The sequence below is a fragment of the Adiantum capillus-veneris genome, chromosome 30 (genome assembly GCF_014529385.1).
Source record: "Adiantum capillus-veneris isolate H3 chromosome 30, ASM1452938v2, whole genome shotgun sequence".
NCBI classification, from domain to species: Eukaryota; Viridiplantae; Streptophyta; class Polypodiopsida; order Polypodiales; family Pteridaceae; genus Adiantum; species Adiantum capillus-veneris.
Genome location: NC_140960.1, coordinates 11068689 through 11088598, shown reverse-complemented (window position 1 = coordinate 11088598; position 19910 = coordinate 11068689). Strand labels below are relative to the sequence as shown.

At 44.1% G+C, this 19910-nt stretch overlaps 1 protein-coding gene across 3 annotated transcripts in view; it reads left to right on the top strand.

Moving 5' to 3' along the window:
* LOC147417537 (uncharacterized) overlaps positions 1–17228 on the top strand; it is a 52500-nt gene extending 35272 nt beyond the window's left edge. Inside the window, exons 2-3 of one of the 3 annotated variants that reach the window (XM_086506890.1) lie at positions 16220–16380; positions 16494–16623. In XM_086506890.1, the coding sequence (XP_086363016.1) occupies positions 16220–16380; positions 16494–16512 (180 nt within the window). In that variant the 3' untranslated portion in view covers positions 16513–16623. Of the gene's footprint in view, positions 1–16219 lie in introns of those variants that run through there. The other 2 variants (XM_086506891.1, XM_086506889.1) reach the window with 2 other exon arrangements.
* The last annotated feature ends 2682 nt before the right edge of the window (positions 17229–19910 follow it).

Genomic DNA, 19910 nt, shown 5'->3' with positions numbered 1-19910 from the left:
TCTCAAACGTCCTCGTTTGCATCTATGTCGTCCATGCTTACTGTCAACACTGATGTATTCAACACATGTCGACACATATACGACACATACATGCTCATTGTCAACCCTGGTGTATTCAACACCTCGTCGACTCATGTATTGCCTGCGTGTGAACCCTGTCCCAATGACATAGTGGTAGCTTCGCACTCTGCCATTGCTTTGAGTCACTAACTTTCCAATGACAAAATGGTAGCTGCACATTTTGCCACTGTCTTATAGTCCACGTTGGATCCCGTAACACTTTCGAGCATACCCAAACCGACAGTTTAAGAATGCAGTTACACATGTACTCTTCAATAGAAGCAATCACTGTATCCTTGACAACTAACAAGAAATACTCACTTCTATAGCACTAACCAAATTTTTGGACATTCCATAAGAGCAATTGCCAAACTGACAATCTGTACAGCTCTAACATTCATGTAACAGGTATTTGATTTGAGCTCACTTTAAATACCTTGTACATCATTTGTTTCAGAAGCCATTGTCACACTGACAATCCATTTAGCTTTGAAACTCAATGGGTCAAGGTAGGTTGCAAATCGAAGGCTTCCAGGTAAAGTGATAACACAGTTGGTGACTCTGCAAGGTCACCTTCTTCCATCCACTTAGCATCCATTGGTGGATAGTTTCTGAACTTTACCAAGTAACGCCTAGCAACCTTGCCTTTCACTTTCCTTTCTTTGTGTGCCAAAATCTGTTCAGGGACCAAGATCTCGTCAAGTTCCTCGACTTCCGGCTGATCTTCAGCTGGCATATCTTCTGGCACATCACCCACATAGGGTCTGAGAAGACTCACATGAAACGCATTGTGAATCTTCCAACTGTCAGGCAATTTCAGCCTATGTGCAACATCACTGATTATGTCGCACACTTGAAAAGGCCCATAGTAACGCATGCTGAGCTTTGGAAACAGTCTTTCCTTGCCCTTCATCTTCTTTAACCTTGCCTTTTCAAAGCGTAAAAGCACCCAATCACCAAGTGAATATAGCACTTCACGACGGTGACGATCAGCTGCTTTCTTTTGCTTTGCCTGAGTCCTTTCTAAGGCCACTTTGACCTTCTTGTACATTTCATCCATGTCCTGAACATACTTATCTGCTTCAAATATCTTGTCCTTTGTATGCAGTATGGGAGGAACTTTCTTGCCACCTTCAACTATCTCAAAGGGTGCCTTGCCAGTTGATGAATGCACTGTATTATTGTATGCATACTCCACCAATGGCAAATACTGCTCCCACTTTCCTTTATGCTCTGACACATAACACTTCAGCAGATCTAGGACAGTAGAATTTGCCTCTTCTGACTGCCCATCTGTTTGAGGATGAAATGACGAAGAGAATTTGAGCGTGGTGCCCATATTCTCAAACAAACCTCTCCAGAACAAACTTGTCATGCGTGGATCACGGTCGCTAACAATCGACTGTGGCATGCCATGATACTTGAAAATATTGCTCATAAACAAGCGTGCCATCTGATCTGGCTTTATCTTCTTCTTGACAGGAATAAAATGAGCCTGTTTGCTGAATCTGCAAATAATGGTCCAAATACCATCGTTTCCTGTCTGCGTTCTCGGAAGATCAAAGATAAAATCCATAGCAATACTTTCCCATGGTTTATCTGGAATAGGTAGTGGTTGCAATAACCCTGGTGCCTTTTGCCTGTCAAACTTGACCTTTTGGCATATTAAGCATTCTCGCACAAAGGTATCCACATCCCTTCTCAATGTAGGCCAATAGAAGAATGTCTCAACCGCTTTAACTGTAGCATCGATACCACGATGCCCTGCATACGGTGGGACATGACTCTCTTCCATAACTTTGCGTCGCAATGGCTTTGTGACACACAATCTGCCATGCATCATCATGAACCCGTCTTTAAGAAGATAGTGTTCATGACGTTGTCCATCCATTAGTTGCTCGAAGACCCTTGCAAAATCTTCATCATTTGCATACTGTTCTCTCATATCATCAAGTTCATGATGATAAGGAATTGACACAGCTGAAATTTGTGGCTTCCTAGACAAGGCATCAGCCACAACGTTCTTCTTGCCTTCCACATGCACAATCTGAAAATGGAACATGGACAAGATATTTGCCCATCGCATATGCTTCTCAGATAACTTTGTCTGTGTCAAGAAGTATCGCAAGGTCTGATGATCCGTTTGGACAACGAAATCTGCACCTAGCAGGTAGTGTTTCCAACTTAAGAGCGCATGAATCACAGCCAGTAACTCTTTCTCATAGACCTGCATGGTCATCTCTGGCCCTTGCAAAATTCTGCTCTCATAGGCTACTACCCTGCCATCTTGCATTAGCACAGCACCAATGCTACTACCACAGGCGTCACACTGGACCACAAATGACTTCCTAAGATCTGGCAACACAATGACTGGATCTGAAGTCATCTTTTCCTTTAAGAGATTAAAAGCTGAAATCTCTTTTTGTGTCCATCTAAAGGTGACTGCCTTCTTTTGAAGAGCATGTAAAGGTGAAGCAATCTCAGCGAAATTTCGGATAAACCTTCTGTAATAGGAGCATAGTCCCAAAAAGCTTCGGACATCATGCACCGTCTTCAAATTTGGCCATGACTTGATCGCTTCAACTTTTGCAGGATCCATTCTGACACCATCCTTTGAGACAATGTGTCCCAGAAAGTGAATCTCTTCCAGAAAAAACTCACTTTTCTTTGCATTGATGAGCAACCTATGACTGCGTAGCTCTTTGAACACAATGGCCAAGTGATGCCTATGCTCCTCTTCATTCTTTGAATAGACTATCATGTCATCAAAGAACGTACCAACAAACTGCTGGTGTGGACGGAAAATTCTGTCCATCATCCTATTGAACGTAGCAGGAGCATTTGTGAGACCAAAGGGCATCACTAAAAATTCGTAAAGGCCAAACGTCGTTCTAAAAGCAGTCTTGTGCACATCCTCTGATCTAATGCGGATCTGATGATACCCACTCTTTAGATCTATCCTGCTAAACATAGCTGCTCCTTCTAATTTGTCCATAATATCATCAATTCTAGGTATAGGGAACCTATTCTTGATGGTATTCTTGTTCAGTGCACGGTAGTCGATGCACATACGCCATGAGCCATCCTTTTTCTGCACCAACAACACTGGAGAACAGAATGGAGATGAACTGGGCTGAATCAGTCCCTTTTCTAACAGCTCCTGTACTTGGCCCATTATCTCTTTCTGCTGAGCCGCACTAACCCTGTACGGAGGCTTATTTGGTGGGCTACAGCCTGGCACCAAATCTATCGCATGGTCCTCGGGTCTCTCTGGCGGTAATTGAGACGGTAATGAATCGGAAAAACAGTCACTATGCTGTTGTAAAAACATTGACCTTTCTTTATCTAGCACAGATAAATTTGATTCATCACAATCTGACACTTCACGTGCAAAAACCAAGTACGCAGAAAGATGCTTTTTCATTACAGAAGTAATAGCAGAAGCTGATACAGTAGGAATAGACTCCCCTTTAAGCTTTACATCCAGAATATGAGTCTTTCCCCTACTCTGTACAGTGATCTTTTTGTTGTAGGCATCCATGATTCCCTGTACACGAAACAACCAAGGAATACCTAACAACACATCACATCCGTCCAGTGGCATGATGTAAAATTCTTCAGCATCTACATAGGACTGGATATGTAGACGCAACTTTCCAATGATGGGTGTCACAGCCTCTGTATGGCCAGGACATGCCAAACCTGCCTCTGCTGTATACCCCATCTCTTCAGGTCTGATTCCCAACTTTGAAGCCAATTCTAGGGAAATGAAGTTGGCTTTGGCACCTGGATCAAAGAAGATAAGCACTGTTTGATCCCTGACCTTTCCCCATGCTCTGCAAAGCTCACTTGCATCTGAATTTGGCTTGTCGCCCACCATATCTGGCACTAGACCAGCCATGGGCTTCTTTCCTTTCCTGTCTTCCTTGTCTTCAGAATCAGCTGGCCTTTTCTTTGTAGGACAGTTGTAAGCAATGTGGCCAGGCTGCTCATATATAAAGCATTTGTTCTCTGTCCTCAGGACCTTCTTTTGCTCTTCTGACTTGCGAGGAAAACGTCTTTTCCATTTCTTTGCTGGTCCTTTTTCTGATTCAGCCGTAGCTTTGTCTTTCCCTGCGTTGGCCGACTCCTGAGTCCCTTTAGGAGCCTCATTGGGAACGTGCTTCTTGGCTGAATTTTTCTTGCCTGATCCTGCCTTGACGCCAGTGTTAAATTCACAATCTTCTCCCTTGAGCAAACCATTGCCAGTGTTTGCTACCTCGATGAGCTGCGTCAAAGTAGTGACTTTTGTCTTCGTATAGTACTTTCTCAATCCTTTAGGTAGGCCACAACAGTATTTTTCAATCTGTTCTGTCAATGGCACAAACCTATAGGAAGTTACTGGAAGTAGAGCTTTCCAAAACTTCCGATTGTAATCATCCAGATTTCTGCAAGTGGCAGCATTTAGCTGGTGCCATTCTGTCATGACATCTGCTTCGAAATCATCAGATAACCATGCTGCTGCAAAAATCTGCTTGAAGTAAATCCATGTGGACGGAGCTTGCCCTTGAAGCAATAAAGTTGTCCACCATTGTCCCGCATTCCCTGTCAAGAAAGTGGCTGCCTTGCGGACCTTTGAAGCCTCTGTAAAGTTTCCCCCTGCATAGGCCTTGTCAAACTGCTGGAGGAATGAAAGAGCCTTCTTCCTGTCATCAAACCCTGTAAAGGTCGTGAATGTCACACCTTTGCCACCTTCTTTGTACGGAGTTGGCCTCTCCAGCGGCGTTAGATTGTCATATGGAAGTGACTGAAACATGGGAACACTATTAGGGTTCATCTGTGTTCCTTGGCCGCTATTAACTTGACCTGGAAATGCCATATTTGGCTGCTGATTTGTAATTCCAGCCATACCAAAATTTGCCAATGGCATCCCAGATTGGCCCTGAGTGCTCTGAAACCCTGGTAGCATACCCATGACACTGTACATGGGGTTAGGCATCATCGTTTGAGCACCCCCAAACACTGTTCCTGGCGTATAAAACTGATTTCCAGGTGCATAACCAGCCATGCTCTGGAATACAGATCCACCTCCAAAATAGCCAGGGTGTATTGAAGGTGGTGGGAAGACCTGTTGCATAGCCTGTAGGTTGCTTCCCTGCCCATTAGAACCAGCTATAGGCTGTTGAAAGGTGGCGGGCTGAATTGGTACAGCTTGAAAGACAGGCATCTCAGCCACCTGTTCTTGCACCTTAGGCACAGGTTGTGGAGACTGCATGTTCTCCGTCAAGTGTACAGGTGTTTCCATTGACTGTGCGGTATGAATCACCTGTGCTCGAGCCTTAACAGGCTTTTGAATATGATCCAGTGACCCAACTTGCTGAGACGGAACAGGAGGTTGCAGAAAGGCTAAAAACCTTGGGTTCTGCATTACTTGTGTGAACATAGCCACAACAGTAGCCAACTGGGTCCTGAATATATCATCATCCGTCTGTGGTGGTCTTGAGGACTCACCCACTTCATGTGTCTGTTGCCCCTGTGAAGAGGAAACCTCTTCAGTCACATCATCTGGTCTGTCAGCCATAATTGCAATTCCCTGTGTCTGGTCTATGATCCCCTGTGTCTTCAAGCCCAAAACTGACCAAGGCTCACTTCTATGGGAAAAAGTGATTTAGTCCCGTCGATGGAACCATGAAACCGGCCTGTTCAATCCAAAAAGGGCGGTAGACTTTACTTTAAACCTTGATTTAGCTTTCACCCATTAGTAGTCGTCTATTTTACTTGTACTTTCAAGACACAACATAGGGGAGAGGGATACAGGCTGCTAGATTGCACCTATATGAGTAGACGGACACCAGATTGGCCCCCAACTTAGGCGCCCCTTTCGGTATTTCTTTATTGTTCAAAAGAGGGAATATACGCTGTGGTTCTTTCCAAGCTGCCCCGCACAAACTCGGCTGAATTTCCACTGTTCCAGCTTGATTTCGGCAGCATAACTGTACTAGAACCCTTCACAGTCAGTATTCCCACGCATTGGCCGACCTTCCCGACGCATACGGGCGCTTTGCAAAACCTGGCGAGAATCTGCAGCACGCTGAATTCTCGGTTTTCAGCCCTGAAAATGCACCAGATCACCTGTACAGCGGTCCCCTTGCGTCCCCGAACCTCCTGGGGGTATTAGGGTCCGTTTAGGGCCAAAACCCTAAACCTGCAAAAATACACAGCAGGCTGTAATTCACTGTTTCGGGCTCCGTTTCGCGTGCCGGTCGCATCCGTAGCAAGTCCTCGAGCTCCCGCACCTGTAGGGCTACTTGCCCTTTGAATCGGACGAGATTTCTGGCGTGAAACCTCTCCGAATTCACCTGTACCTGCGGGGGGATTAGCCGCTAGCTAATCCAGTACCTGTGCAAGAGGCTCTTGCCTCGGCAATCGCGCATGAACCCACACAACTGTACATTGGTCAAATGAAGAGCCCACTAGAGGGGCATAACATACTGCCAAAGGGGAGAGAGAGGGCAGTGCGTAGCGTGCAGGGCATCACTCCTGGCACCGCACTGTGCATAAGAGGGAAAGCAAGCACTCCATAGCTCTTAACCTGTGACAGAGACTTGCAAAATGAGCCTCCCAGCTATAAATCACGTTTTTGCCTTCTCTATAAGTAGTAAACTGGCCTCAGAGTGCCAAGTGTCACTCATTTGTGCATTTTCCCGCTTTAGACCCTCGGGTCTAAAAATATCTCACCTGCAGCCTCTGTTGACTTGGCCACAGAGTAACAAAATGATCCCCATGTCAAACTGCACGTAATGACGCGAAGACATTTTCAGGTCCCAAAATAGCAGTTCCCTAAATTTTAGGAGATGCTGCCATTGTATCTTTCTAGGTCATCCGACCCTCTTTGTACACTGCGGCCACATCCAAAACTGAAATGTAGCCTCTGTAGCAAAGGATTCCACTTTGGCTAGTCAATGACCCCACTTGGCTAACCATAGTCCTTGTCCAACCTTAGTGCTCTCTTGCCCTCAGGCCTGGACTCCCTCTGGACAGTTCCACACTAGCTATGCAATGCAGGGCAGTTAGATTTCCCGAGGGGTGTTTCCAAAAAGTGAAAGTAAATAGATAATAAGAAAGAAATCAACAAAAAGGATAGATAGTAGTCACACGCTGGTGACAACCTGGGTCAAACAATATGACAAAACGGTGCCCCGACGTACGACCATAACATTTAATGAGAGAATCATCAATGAGAGGGTCCTGAGAAACTTTGGGCACAATCGTGTTATCATTCATTGCATTGATTGATGTAGTGGGTGTTATGGGTTCTTTAGATTCATTCGATTCAAGCTTAGGACATGTTCGTTTTATGTGACCCTTAATGTGACAATGAAAACAACGACCTTCCTTAGAATACGTGCTTTGTTCTTCCGAAGTGATGTATCCTCCTACAATTCCTTGTGCTACCTTTTCATATGGAGTAAGCTTAGGTTTAGCAGTTGTGTTAGCTTTACCCTTAGATTCATTGGAAGAATTCTTTGATGAGAGACTGTCGGTAGATTGGTTAGAAGAGTTATCATTCTTATCATTCTTACCGTTCTTACCGTTCTGAGGAGTCTGCGAGGTACTTGTAGAAGTTTTGGTCTCCTTAGGCTTTTCCTTGCTGTGCTTCATCTCTTGTGCAAGAGCAATCGCACAAGAGACCGCCTTGTTGAGATCGAGTGGATCGAATACCTCGACATCGTACTTGATATACTCGTCCAATCCAAAGAGAAAAGCCTCTTTGCGCTCATCATCCGACATGCGTAATTGGTTACCTAGCTGCAAAACACGATTAGAAAAAGACATAACCGGCATACCATTTTGCTTGAGAGCACGCCAATCGTCCTTCAATCGTGCAAGGTACTGAGGTGGCATAAACTGCGCCTTGAGCTTGTCTTGGAAATCGGCCCAACTAAAACAGAGGGGCGTGAAATCGTCTGTTGTCTCTAGGTGCACGGCTAGCTGTGCCTCTTGCCATGCGTGGTACCAATTAATGGCATCACCGACAAGGTACATAGATGCCGTCAAAACTTTGCTATTGCTTGTCTTCTTAGTTGTCGCAAAATAAGCATTAAATTGATGCAACCAAGAATGAATCACCGTAGCATCCATCTTACCATTATACTTACTGAAAGTCAACTTTTCGGTGACGGGGTTCTTGGAATCCGCATCGTGGCTGGCACCACTAGAGGAACTCCCACGATCTTTGGGTGGTTCGGTCTTCGAGGCTAGCATGTGGGAAAGAAATTCTTGATGGCGAATCTCCCTTTGAGCTTCTCGTTCATCGTGCTCGCGTTCGAAAGCAAGCCGATTTTCTTCTTGTTTTGCGGCAAGAGCAATGCGCTCACGTTCTTGAGCAAGGCGATTTTCATCGCGCTCGCGGTCCTTGGCTTCTTGTGCTTCTGATTTGCTTGCGAGTTGTGCCAATGCAACTCGATTCGTTTCTTGTTGTTGTGCCATCATGTCCAACATCGATTTGACCATCATCTCCATAGGAGTGAGGACAACTCGTGGCGTAGATGGCGAAGGGGGTGTTGCTAAATTGGTTTTATCTAACAGAAAAATAATTCTAAATGAATTATTGGATTTATAAGTGAAGGTTTTCTCGCTTGGAACAACAGGAAAAATAATTCTAAATGAATTATTGGAATTTTAAGTGAGAGGGTTTTTCTCACTGGAGACATCCGAGTACAAAGTATTCCTGGTGCGTCATTCAAAGTAATGACGGGAGCATTGTGAATGGGAATATCTGTAAGGCCACCAAGAACGGGTACTTCTGAAGTTCTGATGCGTCACATTGGATGGGTGACAGGGAGCATCGGGAAGAAGTATCCGACCATCCGGGAACGGACATCTATGATGCGTCATAGGATGGGTGACATAGAGCATCGTGAAGGGGATTGTACCGTAAGTTCGGTAGGAAAAGACTAGGTGATGGTATTCTTGATGCGTCACAAGGTGGGTGACGGGTGCATCGGAAAGGGGATATCCATAGTCGAGAGGAAATCCGAACTGGAAAAGAGGAATACGCGTAAAGACGCAAGCACAAGAATAAAGATGGGTTCTGAGAAGCTTTTCTTAAAAAGCGGAATATTTTAACGAGTTTTCCGGGAAGAGCAGACGCTTTCCCGCGAGGAATCTATGTTTGCATTGCATTCGTGCATGTGGTTGCATCCAGGGACGCCTGGGAAGTGTTGTGAAAAGCATTGTTTTAAACTTATAAGGTTTTATTGAGTTTTTGGGCAGGTTCAAACCAATTTTAAAATATGCTGGCCGTCCACTTAATAAGTGGGCAGCCACTTAGAAAATAAAGCAACAAAATCAGCCAGCGAATTCTCTCTCCCTATTTCGGTAGAACCAGAAAAAAAAAAAACGAAAAAAAAATAAATTCAAAAAATTTCAAAAAAAAAAAAACCAGCCGCTATCTCTACGCGAGCAGCTATTCGTGCCGTGGCCAAGGAGCTATAAAAGCACCACATGCCCTCATTGAAAGAAGGTTACGAATGCCAGCAAGAGAAGACTCTGCCGCCAAAAGACGCGAGAGATCGCGAGACTAAGAAGCACGGAAGTCGCTTTTCCCTCGCAAGAGCGACAGGTATCTATTGTGGATTCGCCATACGAATTGTTGTCGCGTGTTTGCGTGTGTGTTTGCAGGTACTTCATCGCGAAGGAGAAGCGAGAAGGCTTCGGTCTACGCCTGGGAATTCCGGGAACGGAATTCGGAAATTGTCTGTGGAGTCTCGACTCCGAGTACAGACGGAAAAAGGATTGAGAGCTCGTCTCTCGGATTTCCCTTACGGGAAGGAACGACCATCGAGTCAGAGAATTAGAACGGAGGGGTTTTTCTCCAGTTCTTGTGCTTGTAAAAAGATTCTCCCTAATAAAGATTTCTCTTTAAGGGGGGAGACCAGCCCATCTTCCCCAGTACTGTGTCGATCTTCTCTTTCTCTCTATTTATTTCTCTATATTCTTTGGCTTGAGTATTAAGTGATAAAATCCTATTTATCCGAATGTATTCTATATTGTTATGCACTCCCGTTTGTGACAGGGGGCGGGTTGGAAAATCTCCTCGTGGGGAGAATCCTTCGTCGCCTCTCTCATGCTCATCGCCTGAATGCGAAGTATCCATGCCGCTTCGGGTGACGACCATGCACTAGGGTCTTTGGTTCTGAAGTCCACGAGGAACTTGGTTCTTGAGGTTCTTGAGGTTTCCGTTTGCTTGCAAATCGCGTTGGAGAAGGATCTTCTCTTCACCCGAGTTCTACCCTTTTCTGTGGGCGCACCCCTTGGCGGCCTTGCGCTCACACCAAGGTTGCTTTTTCCCACCTCACGTCGATTGACCGGCCGCTAAGTGCACGGTCCGCTCTCAATGAGTGAAAAGAGACACAAGGGGAGGTTGGACAAGCCCTTCTTTCTTGGGATTCCTGTCACTCTTCAACAAAACACGATTAGGAATCGCCACGCCTTGGGTTCGTGCGATTGCAACAAGCAAAAAAAATTCTTGTGGTTCTTGTGGTTCTTTCCTTGAGTAATGCAGAACACTTCCAAAGCTCTGATATCAATGTAAGATGCAGCAGAATGAATGTTGTATTTTTTCAAGATTAGTGATCTTTATTGCTCAAGGTTCCTTTTAGTTCTTAGGGAAAGAGAGAGCTTTCTGTCTTGTAGAGTGCTGTGGTCACGAACAAAGTGAGTGGATTGTGCGTGCAAGTGAATGAGACTGAGAGAAGGAGAGAGAAGAGACACGACACCCGAGAGGTTGTAAAACCCTCCTCCGAAGGCCCCACTCTCGTCGGCGAGAGTAGTCTATTCTTTGATTGCACAAAGGTGTACAATGCGCATGCAATGGACAGATGCAAGTTGGACTATGCCGATGACGACGACGGTGATGACGACAACGACTCGATGGCTGAAATCTGTAGGCTTCTAATCGCTGAATTCGGGGACTGATTCGGTGGCTGAAAATGACTGTTTTGGGCTGTGTTTTTATGGCTGAAAATGGGGAACCATCTGCAACCTTCTTGGGGGGAATCTGCTACGGAGTCTGAGGCTGAAAATCTGCGTTTCTTCAAGGGGCTGAACTGCAGATCAAAAACGCTGATTTGCTGAAAACAAAACGCTGAAAATCTGCTGAAGTCTGCTGGCGTTTTTGCATGAGAAAACGCTAGCTGAAGTGGGGTGGGGAATCGCTAGGCAATGGCTGATCTGGCGATGGCTGAGGAAAGGCAAAAACGCTAATGCTGCTGTGGTTCTGTCGCGGGAAAAACACCGAGGGTAATGGGAGGTATGGCGATGGGGGTCATGAGGGGGGTACTGTTGAGAAGTTGCCTGTTGAGCGGGTAGCTCTTGCTGCCTCTTCTGCCAGAAAGTGTGAACTTTGGTTTGCTTATATATTAACTTAGCAAAATTGCCCTACCTACTTTTGTTGGAAAGTCACTTAAAAATAATAAGTGAAATAACCAATAAATAGGAAAATAGGCTAAATGCACTGGAAAACCCTAACTGATGCTAATGAATTCTGATGGGAATTCCGATGATCATGATGTGTGCAACCGGAGGATATGCATCTATGCTAAGTGATTGGGCATGCACGGTCTACGAATAGACTCACAAAAGTGCCAGATCACTGCTAATCTAAACTGGCTGAACCCTGCTGTAGTGTAGCTTGTCCACGGACACATAGGGTTGGGATGTGTCACGTACATAGCGGGAGTCAAAATTCGAGAGTTGAATACGGCCCTCTTCCGCTGAGCGATCTCGAAAAGATGGAAGCCCAACGACGACTTCAGGTTGACACCTGTGCCAACCAGATGTTTAAATACGCCAAGGATCTGCAGCATGTGAAATTTTTGAAGAATCACCCACTTGACAAGATCCATTCGGGATGGCAGGCGGCCATTCATTCACCTTTCAAGTTGATGATGAAACAGAAATCCAAGCCGAGTGCAGATAAGCGAAAACTGTACTCGTAGGATGAGTTTGACAGTGCGGTAGAGCAACAGGTTGACAAAGTCATGAACTCTTCGAGGATAACTCTCGAAAGAAAAGTCGTGCAATAGATTACCCCGGCTACTTAGGCCAGAAATCTACATTCGAAGCACTTAGCAGATCCAAGAAGCATGTACGCTTTGAGGATGATCCTAGTTCATCTTCATCTTCATACAACTTTGAGAGTTCCTCTTTCTCTGACTTGAGTGGGGAGGACGGGAAGCAGCGGAATTGGAGAAAGTCTCCAAAGCAAGAAGAACAAAAAGAACCGTTTAGCCAAAAAGAGCAGATCCTGCAAAGAATCGCGGAGGCATAGAAAACATTTTGACAGTTGTGATGACGAGGATACGTCAACTTGGGACAATTTTGATTCGGACGAGGCAATGTTTGGAAAGGGGTGAGACGAGATTACCGATTGAATCAGTTTGACCATCTTGAAAAGAAGTGGGAAGATCAAGGACTTTAAAGAGAGTGGGCAAGCACTTAAATTTTACACTTTTTCGGGACATAAAGACACCTACTGAGCTCTTGCTTTCATACAATAGTTCGACATTGTTCTCTTGGGAGGGCTCTTTTTCGAACACTCTAAAGTACAACGAGCGTCTTCCTATTTGAAAGGCAGTGCCCAAACTTGGTAATCGACCGTACTTTTGCGAAAGGAAGCATCCACATCATGGATAAAGTACCTTGGATGATTATTTCTAGAGGTATTGTGATCCTTTTCTATCAGCTTCTTCCTTCAAGAAAATCGCCTTCAAGCAACCAATAAAGACGGTCTTCTGAAGGAGATACGGTTGCAAAAGAAGGCGGACTCCATACAGTGACTCATGGGTCACGCCAAGCAGGGATTCGGTATGCACTCCGGCACACTGACGTACCCAACGCACAGGCCACTGTTTGCTCAAACGGGGGCCAAACCAAGCAAATGGTAACAAGAAGAAGGGGAAGCAACAAAAGAAGAAACCAAGCGGCCCTAGATTGTCAGTTGAGGAACGAGTTGAGTACTACAAAGAGGGCAAATGTTCCGGATGCGGGGAATAAGGGCATGCTCTTGCCAAGTGCCCTACCAAAGCGTCCAATGATAAGGCTGAGGACAAGCAAGAGAGTTGCAAAGCGGCAGAGGAGCGAGCAAAGAAAGGAAAGACAAAGGGAGGACTGGTTCTGGACTTTGTGGGGGCCGACCGAGAATAGATTGATGAAAGTACGGAGCTTTGTAGAGCGTGGGGCAAAGTACGATATCAAGAAGTCCTTATCTTCTTTGACGGAGGAGCCAAGGCCAACTTCGTTTCAATTGAATACCGAGGATCGATGATATATTGGATAGGTTGCAGGGTTCAACAGAATCGACCTGAAAAGTGGCTATCATCAGATTAGGATCGTTCCTAGAAATGTATACAAGACCGCATTCAAGATATTCTTCGGGTTGATTATTTTGTGATGTCTTTTGGTCTCACAAATGCTCCTACAACGTTCAACAGGATGATGGATAGGATTTTCACGGAGTACCGGTCATTTGTGGACACCTTTTTCAACGACATCATCGTGTTCTCCAAGATTGAAGCAAAGCATAGACACCATCTCTTATAGGTTTTTTGGTGGTTAATGGGAAAAAGAGCAAGTTTTTCCTGCCAGAGAGAACGTTTTTTGGGACACATGTCTTCGGAGGGTGTAAAGATAGACCCGGCCAAAGTCCAAACTTTTAGACATTGGCATGATTTGAAGAATGTCCATGAAGGTCGTAACCTTTTCGGCTTATGTTCGTACTACAAGTGGTTCATCCAAAAGTTTGCAGAGATTGCTTCTCCCCGACACAATTTTACTCAGAAAGGAGTTTTCTTTGCTTTGGGGACCATCGAAAATTGCAGCATTCAAGACTATTAAGAAAAAACCGACAAAATTGACAACTGGTTGTATGTTGATTCTACCAGACCTGCAGAAACAATTTGAGGTTTATTGTGATGCGTGTGGACGCAGTCTGGGGGCGATCTTAATACAGGAGGGCTATATTGTAGCTTATGAGAGTAGAATGTTCTCGCGATCAGAGCAGGTTGCACAGATCTATGAGAAGGTGTTATTGGCAGTTATACATGCTCTAACTCAGTGGTGCCATTGTTTAATCGGAGCAGACTTTACGGTGTTCACCAATCATTAGAGTTTGAGATATTTCTTGTCCCAAAAACAACTTTCGGATATGCAGATGAGATAGGCAAACATTCTGTCACAATTTCATTTTCAGATAGTCCATGTTACGGGAAAGAACTGGGTGGTAGACGTGTTGTCTCGAAAGCCACAGATTTCAGCTATTTTGACATTACACCATTCGAACTTCGAGGATATGAATGATTAGTATGCCGCAGATCGAGATTTTGCAGACGTCTTTGACCGGTTGCAACTGGGCGCCCACCTTGGGCACTCATATATATGGGGCCACCTACTCCAGCGTTTTGGTTTGTGGCCTACTCTCTCTCTCTCTCTCTCTCTCTCTCTCTCTCTCTCTCTCTCTCTCTCTCTCTCTCCTCTCCTCTCTCACGCTTCCGCACACGCACACTCTCATATAGGTTTGAGAAAGCACGATTGCGAAAGTGGAAGGGTAAGGAGAGGCTTTTTCTTAGTTAAGTATGCGATATCATGGACCTTTCTTAGTTAAGTATGCGATACTATGGACCTTTCTAGATACAGGAAAAGATAAATGATGTATCCGCTGATGCTCCTTGGTGGTTCACCTAGTGAGAGGAAGAGAGTAGTGAGACAAGACCTTTGGCAGGTATACACATGAGAGATATGGATCTCCCCTGGCCAGCCTTGTCCGCCTAAGATGCTATACTAAGGGAGCATTTCATGAGCATCTTGGAGGATGGATTCATACAAACACCTAGAAATACACATCACATGCCACCATGGTAGTGGTGGGTCAGCTTAAGACCTTTGGCAGGTATACACATGAGAGATATGGATCTCCCCTGGCCAGCCTTGTCCGCCTAAGATGCTATACTAAGGGAGCATTTCATGAGCATCTTGGAGGATGGATTCATACAAACACCTAGAAATACACATCACATGCCACCATGGTAGTGGTGGGTCAGCTTAAGAGTATCATCAGTGCCTTGAATTGGAGGTGGATAGATCAGCTGGGACTTTGTCAACAGCAGGTCGAGTGTGAGGAGCACTATGTATGCAGATGCAAAGCATATTCTACTATGAGAGTGAGATACTCCTAGAGAGCCACTCTCTTTGCATCAGTTGTTTGAGCTCGGAGACCAGCGCATAGTGGGGCGGTTTTGACTTGAGATCTAGCGTCACACGGAGAGCTCCCTACAGACCCAAACTACACGGGAGAGGATCCTGGTTACAGATTTTGGACTTTTTCTAGAGATCTACCCCTCCCCCCCGAGCCCACACAGCAGGAGGTCACACATCAACGGGCAAAGAGCCTTTGAGCGAGCATACGCAGAGAGCACTAGGATGCAGAGATAAAGAGATCAGAGATTGACATCACAAAGAGATTAAGGAGAGATTGGTTCACCTATGATTAGGCATGTCCCTCAGGGAGCTCTTTACACCCCCACCACTGATGTACACCATACTACATCCTCAGTATGGTTCACCTTGAATCAGGCATGTTCCTTACGTAGCTCTTTGCATGCCCACCACCGATGTACCCCATTTTAACCCCCACCACCGATGTACGCTATACAACATCCTCATTATGGAACTTGTTAGATATCACATTGTATACCTGATGCATATAGTGTGCATTTTTGAGCCACAGTCATAGAGCTTCATCCCTCCTCTACATTATACTACCATGCTATCACCCCCAGCCATTGTATACTCCAGTCGGTCATCTCTTCTCATTCCATAGTCCCTATCAGGTTTAATTCCAGGTTTTGTCACTCCTTTTATCCCTTTTTGTATTGCGTTGATAGAGGAGATGCCACAATTGTACATTGATTTGTCTCATAGGCCGTGCTTGGCCTCTAGAAGATGTTAATAAACAAAATCAATCTCTCTCTCTCTCTCCCCCCCCCCCCCCCCCCCCCCCCCCCCGCATGTGCAGGCATGGTACGTACTCATTATTTCCTTTTTGCCCCTTCTCAAGATTCAGCGTGCTACTGCTTTAATTTGATATGAAGATTATTGATCTGATATGTCATTATCACAGGCTAATGAGGAGAGGACTTTCACATTGATGTGGCCAGCTGCATCAATCTGTTGCCTGCTGGGAGCAATACTAGGCTTCTTGTATGGACTTACCCTACTTTGTAAAGCCCTTGCAAGCAAGGCCAGAAATGGCACCTTTATCTGGGGTTGTGCATTTTTATGGTATGGGTTGATGAGCTTGAGTGGGCTTTTTTATCATTGCATCTCTGCAATAAGGGTTTTCTACTTGTTGGATCTTATTTCCACGGCATGTGCATGCGTGTCACTACTTGCAGTGTACAGAAGATCAGATGACAGATCTAGAAGCTCATTGCTTTTTACATATGGCCTGCTTGCATTTCTTGCTCTTGTTGGAGGGAATACAATCAGAAACATGCTTTATCTCGGGCCTGCTAGCCTCGCATTTATACTTGGTGCTTACTTTGCTGCGAAAGCAAGCAAGGGCGGTTTTGGGCAGTTAGCTCTTGCCTTTGCCAGTACAAGTGCGGTCATGGCTGTTGCAGCGATCCCTCTTGACAGTTGGCTTTGCTTCATCTTTGGCTCAAACTTCAGCATGCTCTTCTGGTTCTTTTTGGGCTGCGACCTTGCCATAGTTTGCTTGTTCCATCTTACACTCGCTGAATCTGAAGCCAATGCCACAATCCACCCCCCATCCAAATGCAAGCTCCGGTGATTGACTTCACCTAGACTTATCTCATTCTTTGGTTTGTTTGACGACTTTAAAGGAAAGGTGGTTCAACAATTTGAAGTACAAGCATATGAATTTGGCTCATAAACTATACCTATGTATTTTACATTTGGAAATATGCTTGATTTTCAAGCTGTATCGCATGCGCTAGCAGTAAAACGTGTACCATACTCGGTGGACATTTTGCTCATAAACTGTACCTATGTATTTTACATTTGGACATATGCTTGATGTTCAAGCTGTATCTAATACCATTGTATGTGCTAGCAATCAAACGTGTACCATACTCAGTGATTTCAAGCCTTAACTACTGATGGTTCAAGTTGGAGTGAAGAGGGTCAAAATGATAATTGTGTACTTTTTGAGGGCCAAGTTCATGTATTGACAAGCCCAAAAATAGTTGATCAACTATTTTTCAGTAAATGTACCTTCGAAGGAAAGTTGGGCTTCATGATAAACATGTCGTTGTCGTGTGTGTTTTTTTGTTCATCTTTGACTTAAACGTTAACAATTTCGCGAAGTTAAGAGGCTTGCCTTTGTATAAGAGAAAGATAGATAGGGATGTAGGGAAACTGAAAACTACTTTATTAAATGATCGTTCAATAGTAGTAGTATTTTATAGAAAAACGTTCAAACATTCGCAGACCAATTGAGGCAAACTAGTGTTCCCCAGTGATTCAATATGAAATTGTTCAATTCACTTCACAAATAATCGTATGATTGCATTTGGGAACTAGAGTAAAGATAATATTATACTTGAGTTTTGCAGCGCAAGTTGATTCAAGCATTTAGTGAAAGTCACTGAGAAGTGTCCCAAAAAAAGGGAGTTATGGCAAGGAGCTCGGCATCATTTTCTACAAACCATAGGGAATGTGTCCTTCCCTTGTATACTTGTGTCTTGAGTGTTTGAAGGGTTGTCGTTATGATTTGCCTCTTCAGACACCCCTGTACATATCATCATTCACACACGATGTGCAACATTATTAGCCATGCATGTGTGGTGTTGTTTAAACCATTCTCGTTAAGAAGTGGTTCATGCCACCACCTCTTGGGCATGGTTTTCATGGAGCCCTTCTTGTGATTGTGTCAACTAATTGTATTGCCATTTGTATCTAGCTCCCTTATGCAAATAAGTAGATCTATCTTTATCCAAGATACCACATTTGGCAATATCACCATGTACTCCAAGACCTACGATGGTAGCATCATATTTTATCAACACATATTGACTCCATTTTTCTTTAATATGACCATGTTGCTTTAATATGACATGGCCCATAATCTACTTTAAAGATAAGTTGCCCATGGCAAAGCATCTTGGAACAATTATTACACCAAAACTTCATAGGATTAAACTAAGACTCCACATTTTGGGTACATGTCCATTAAAGGATTGTTTAGCATAATCAGTGCAATCTCGTAGACACGATCTCCACCATGACACGGTTGATCTAGCAAATAAGAACATATAGCTAAACGTGGATCTTTGCCTATCCACACAACTTGCGTAGTACGCATTACTATGGATGCATGATCGTTCCCAAAGCGTAAGCACTGGTTTGACGTAAAATGTGCTTCACTCTGTTTCTCAATGCTTTGTGCAACGATTGCCATAAAGATGCTAACCCCTTCCACTGTAAATGCAATGTTTGGTCTGGTGGTGGCTACCATGGCATACATAAGACTGCATATTGCTGAAGAATATGGCAGCCTGACCATGTTTGCTTTCTCAGTATCAGATTTGGGAGCATCGTTCTTGCTAAGTTTTGCATATGTTTGCATTGGAGTACTCAATGTAGCTTTTCTCCCTGCTTATTAAAACGTTGCAAGACCTTGTGGATATATGTTTCTTGAGATAACTTCCTCTTGATACACATACCAAGAAAGTGACTTGTATCTCCCAAGCCCTTCAAAGCAAACCGTGTGCTAAGTAACTTTTTCAAGATGGCAATCTTGTCTTTAGACTTCTCGGCAATGAGTCCATAACTCCTGCAAAATCTTATAGTTCATTGGTGTACTAGGCGATCGATTGATAATATAAACTATTATCTGATGTATGGTGCATTAAACTATCATCTATTGCCTCTTTTGCTACAATCATTCTTGAACTCAGTGGAGATGTACTCGCCTCCCTTATCAGTGCATAAAGCCTTCAACTTCTTGCCCAACTGGTTTTCTACCATTTTTGTTTTTTTTGAAACATAGCAAAAACTTCTTCTTTCCTCTTCAAGAGGTAGACCCACACCTTTCGAGTAAAGTCATCTATGAATGTTAGGAAATATAATGCCCTTCCTAAAGGTGGATATTGCATAGGTCCACATAAATCACTATGTACCAACTCTAGAGAATCCGATTCCCTAACTCATTGTTCAATGGCAAAGTGGTAAACTTTGTTTGTTTTCCATAAATGCAATAGCCAGGAACATATTACCCTTAGTATTGGCTACCGGATTTTTCAACATTGTTATGTTTAATGTATGGGGACGGTAGGCGCTTGCTATTATGCTAGCTTTTTTATACTAGAGACAAGCCGTGCATAGAAGTATAACTGGAGAACCATTCCCTATGGAGAGTAACATGGAAAGTGGCACATGAATCAATGATCCAATTTTATGCATAACACTTATCAAGAGCCAATGATGCATCTAGAATCAAATCAACAGAAAATAACAAGATGTTTGACAACTGGATACGGTAGACTGTGTTGGTCATTGTTAACTGCTAGCTTAAGCGGTTGCCATGCGGAATCTAGCCAAGGGGTTTGGATTGTCAAGGCAACACATAGGGTGACGAGTTAAATAATGCTTGATCTTTACTAACCTTTCATTTAGTGTTTAACAGGTTCAAGACATACTTGGTATGGATTTTTATTGATGTACTTTCCAGGTTGTATTTTTCAGGTTTGGATAGTGCACTCGACTCCAGGTAAGTGGATTCTATTTACAAACTCCAAGTAAGAATATGATTTGATTTATTTCATTTCTAAATATGCTTTGATATAGTT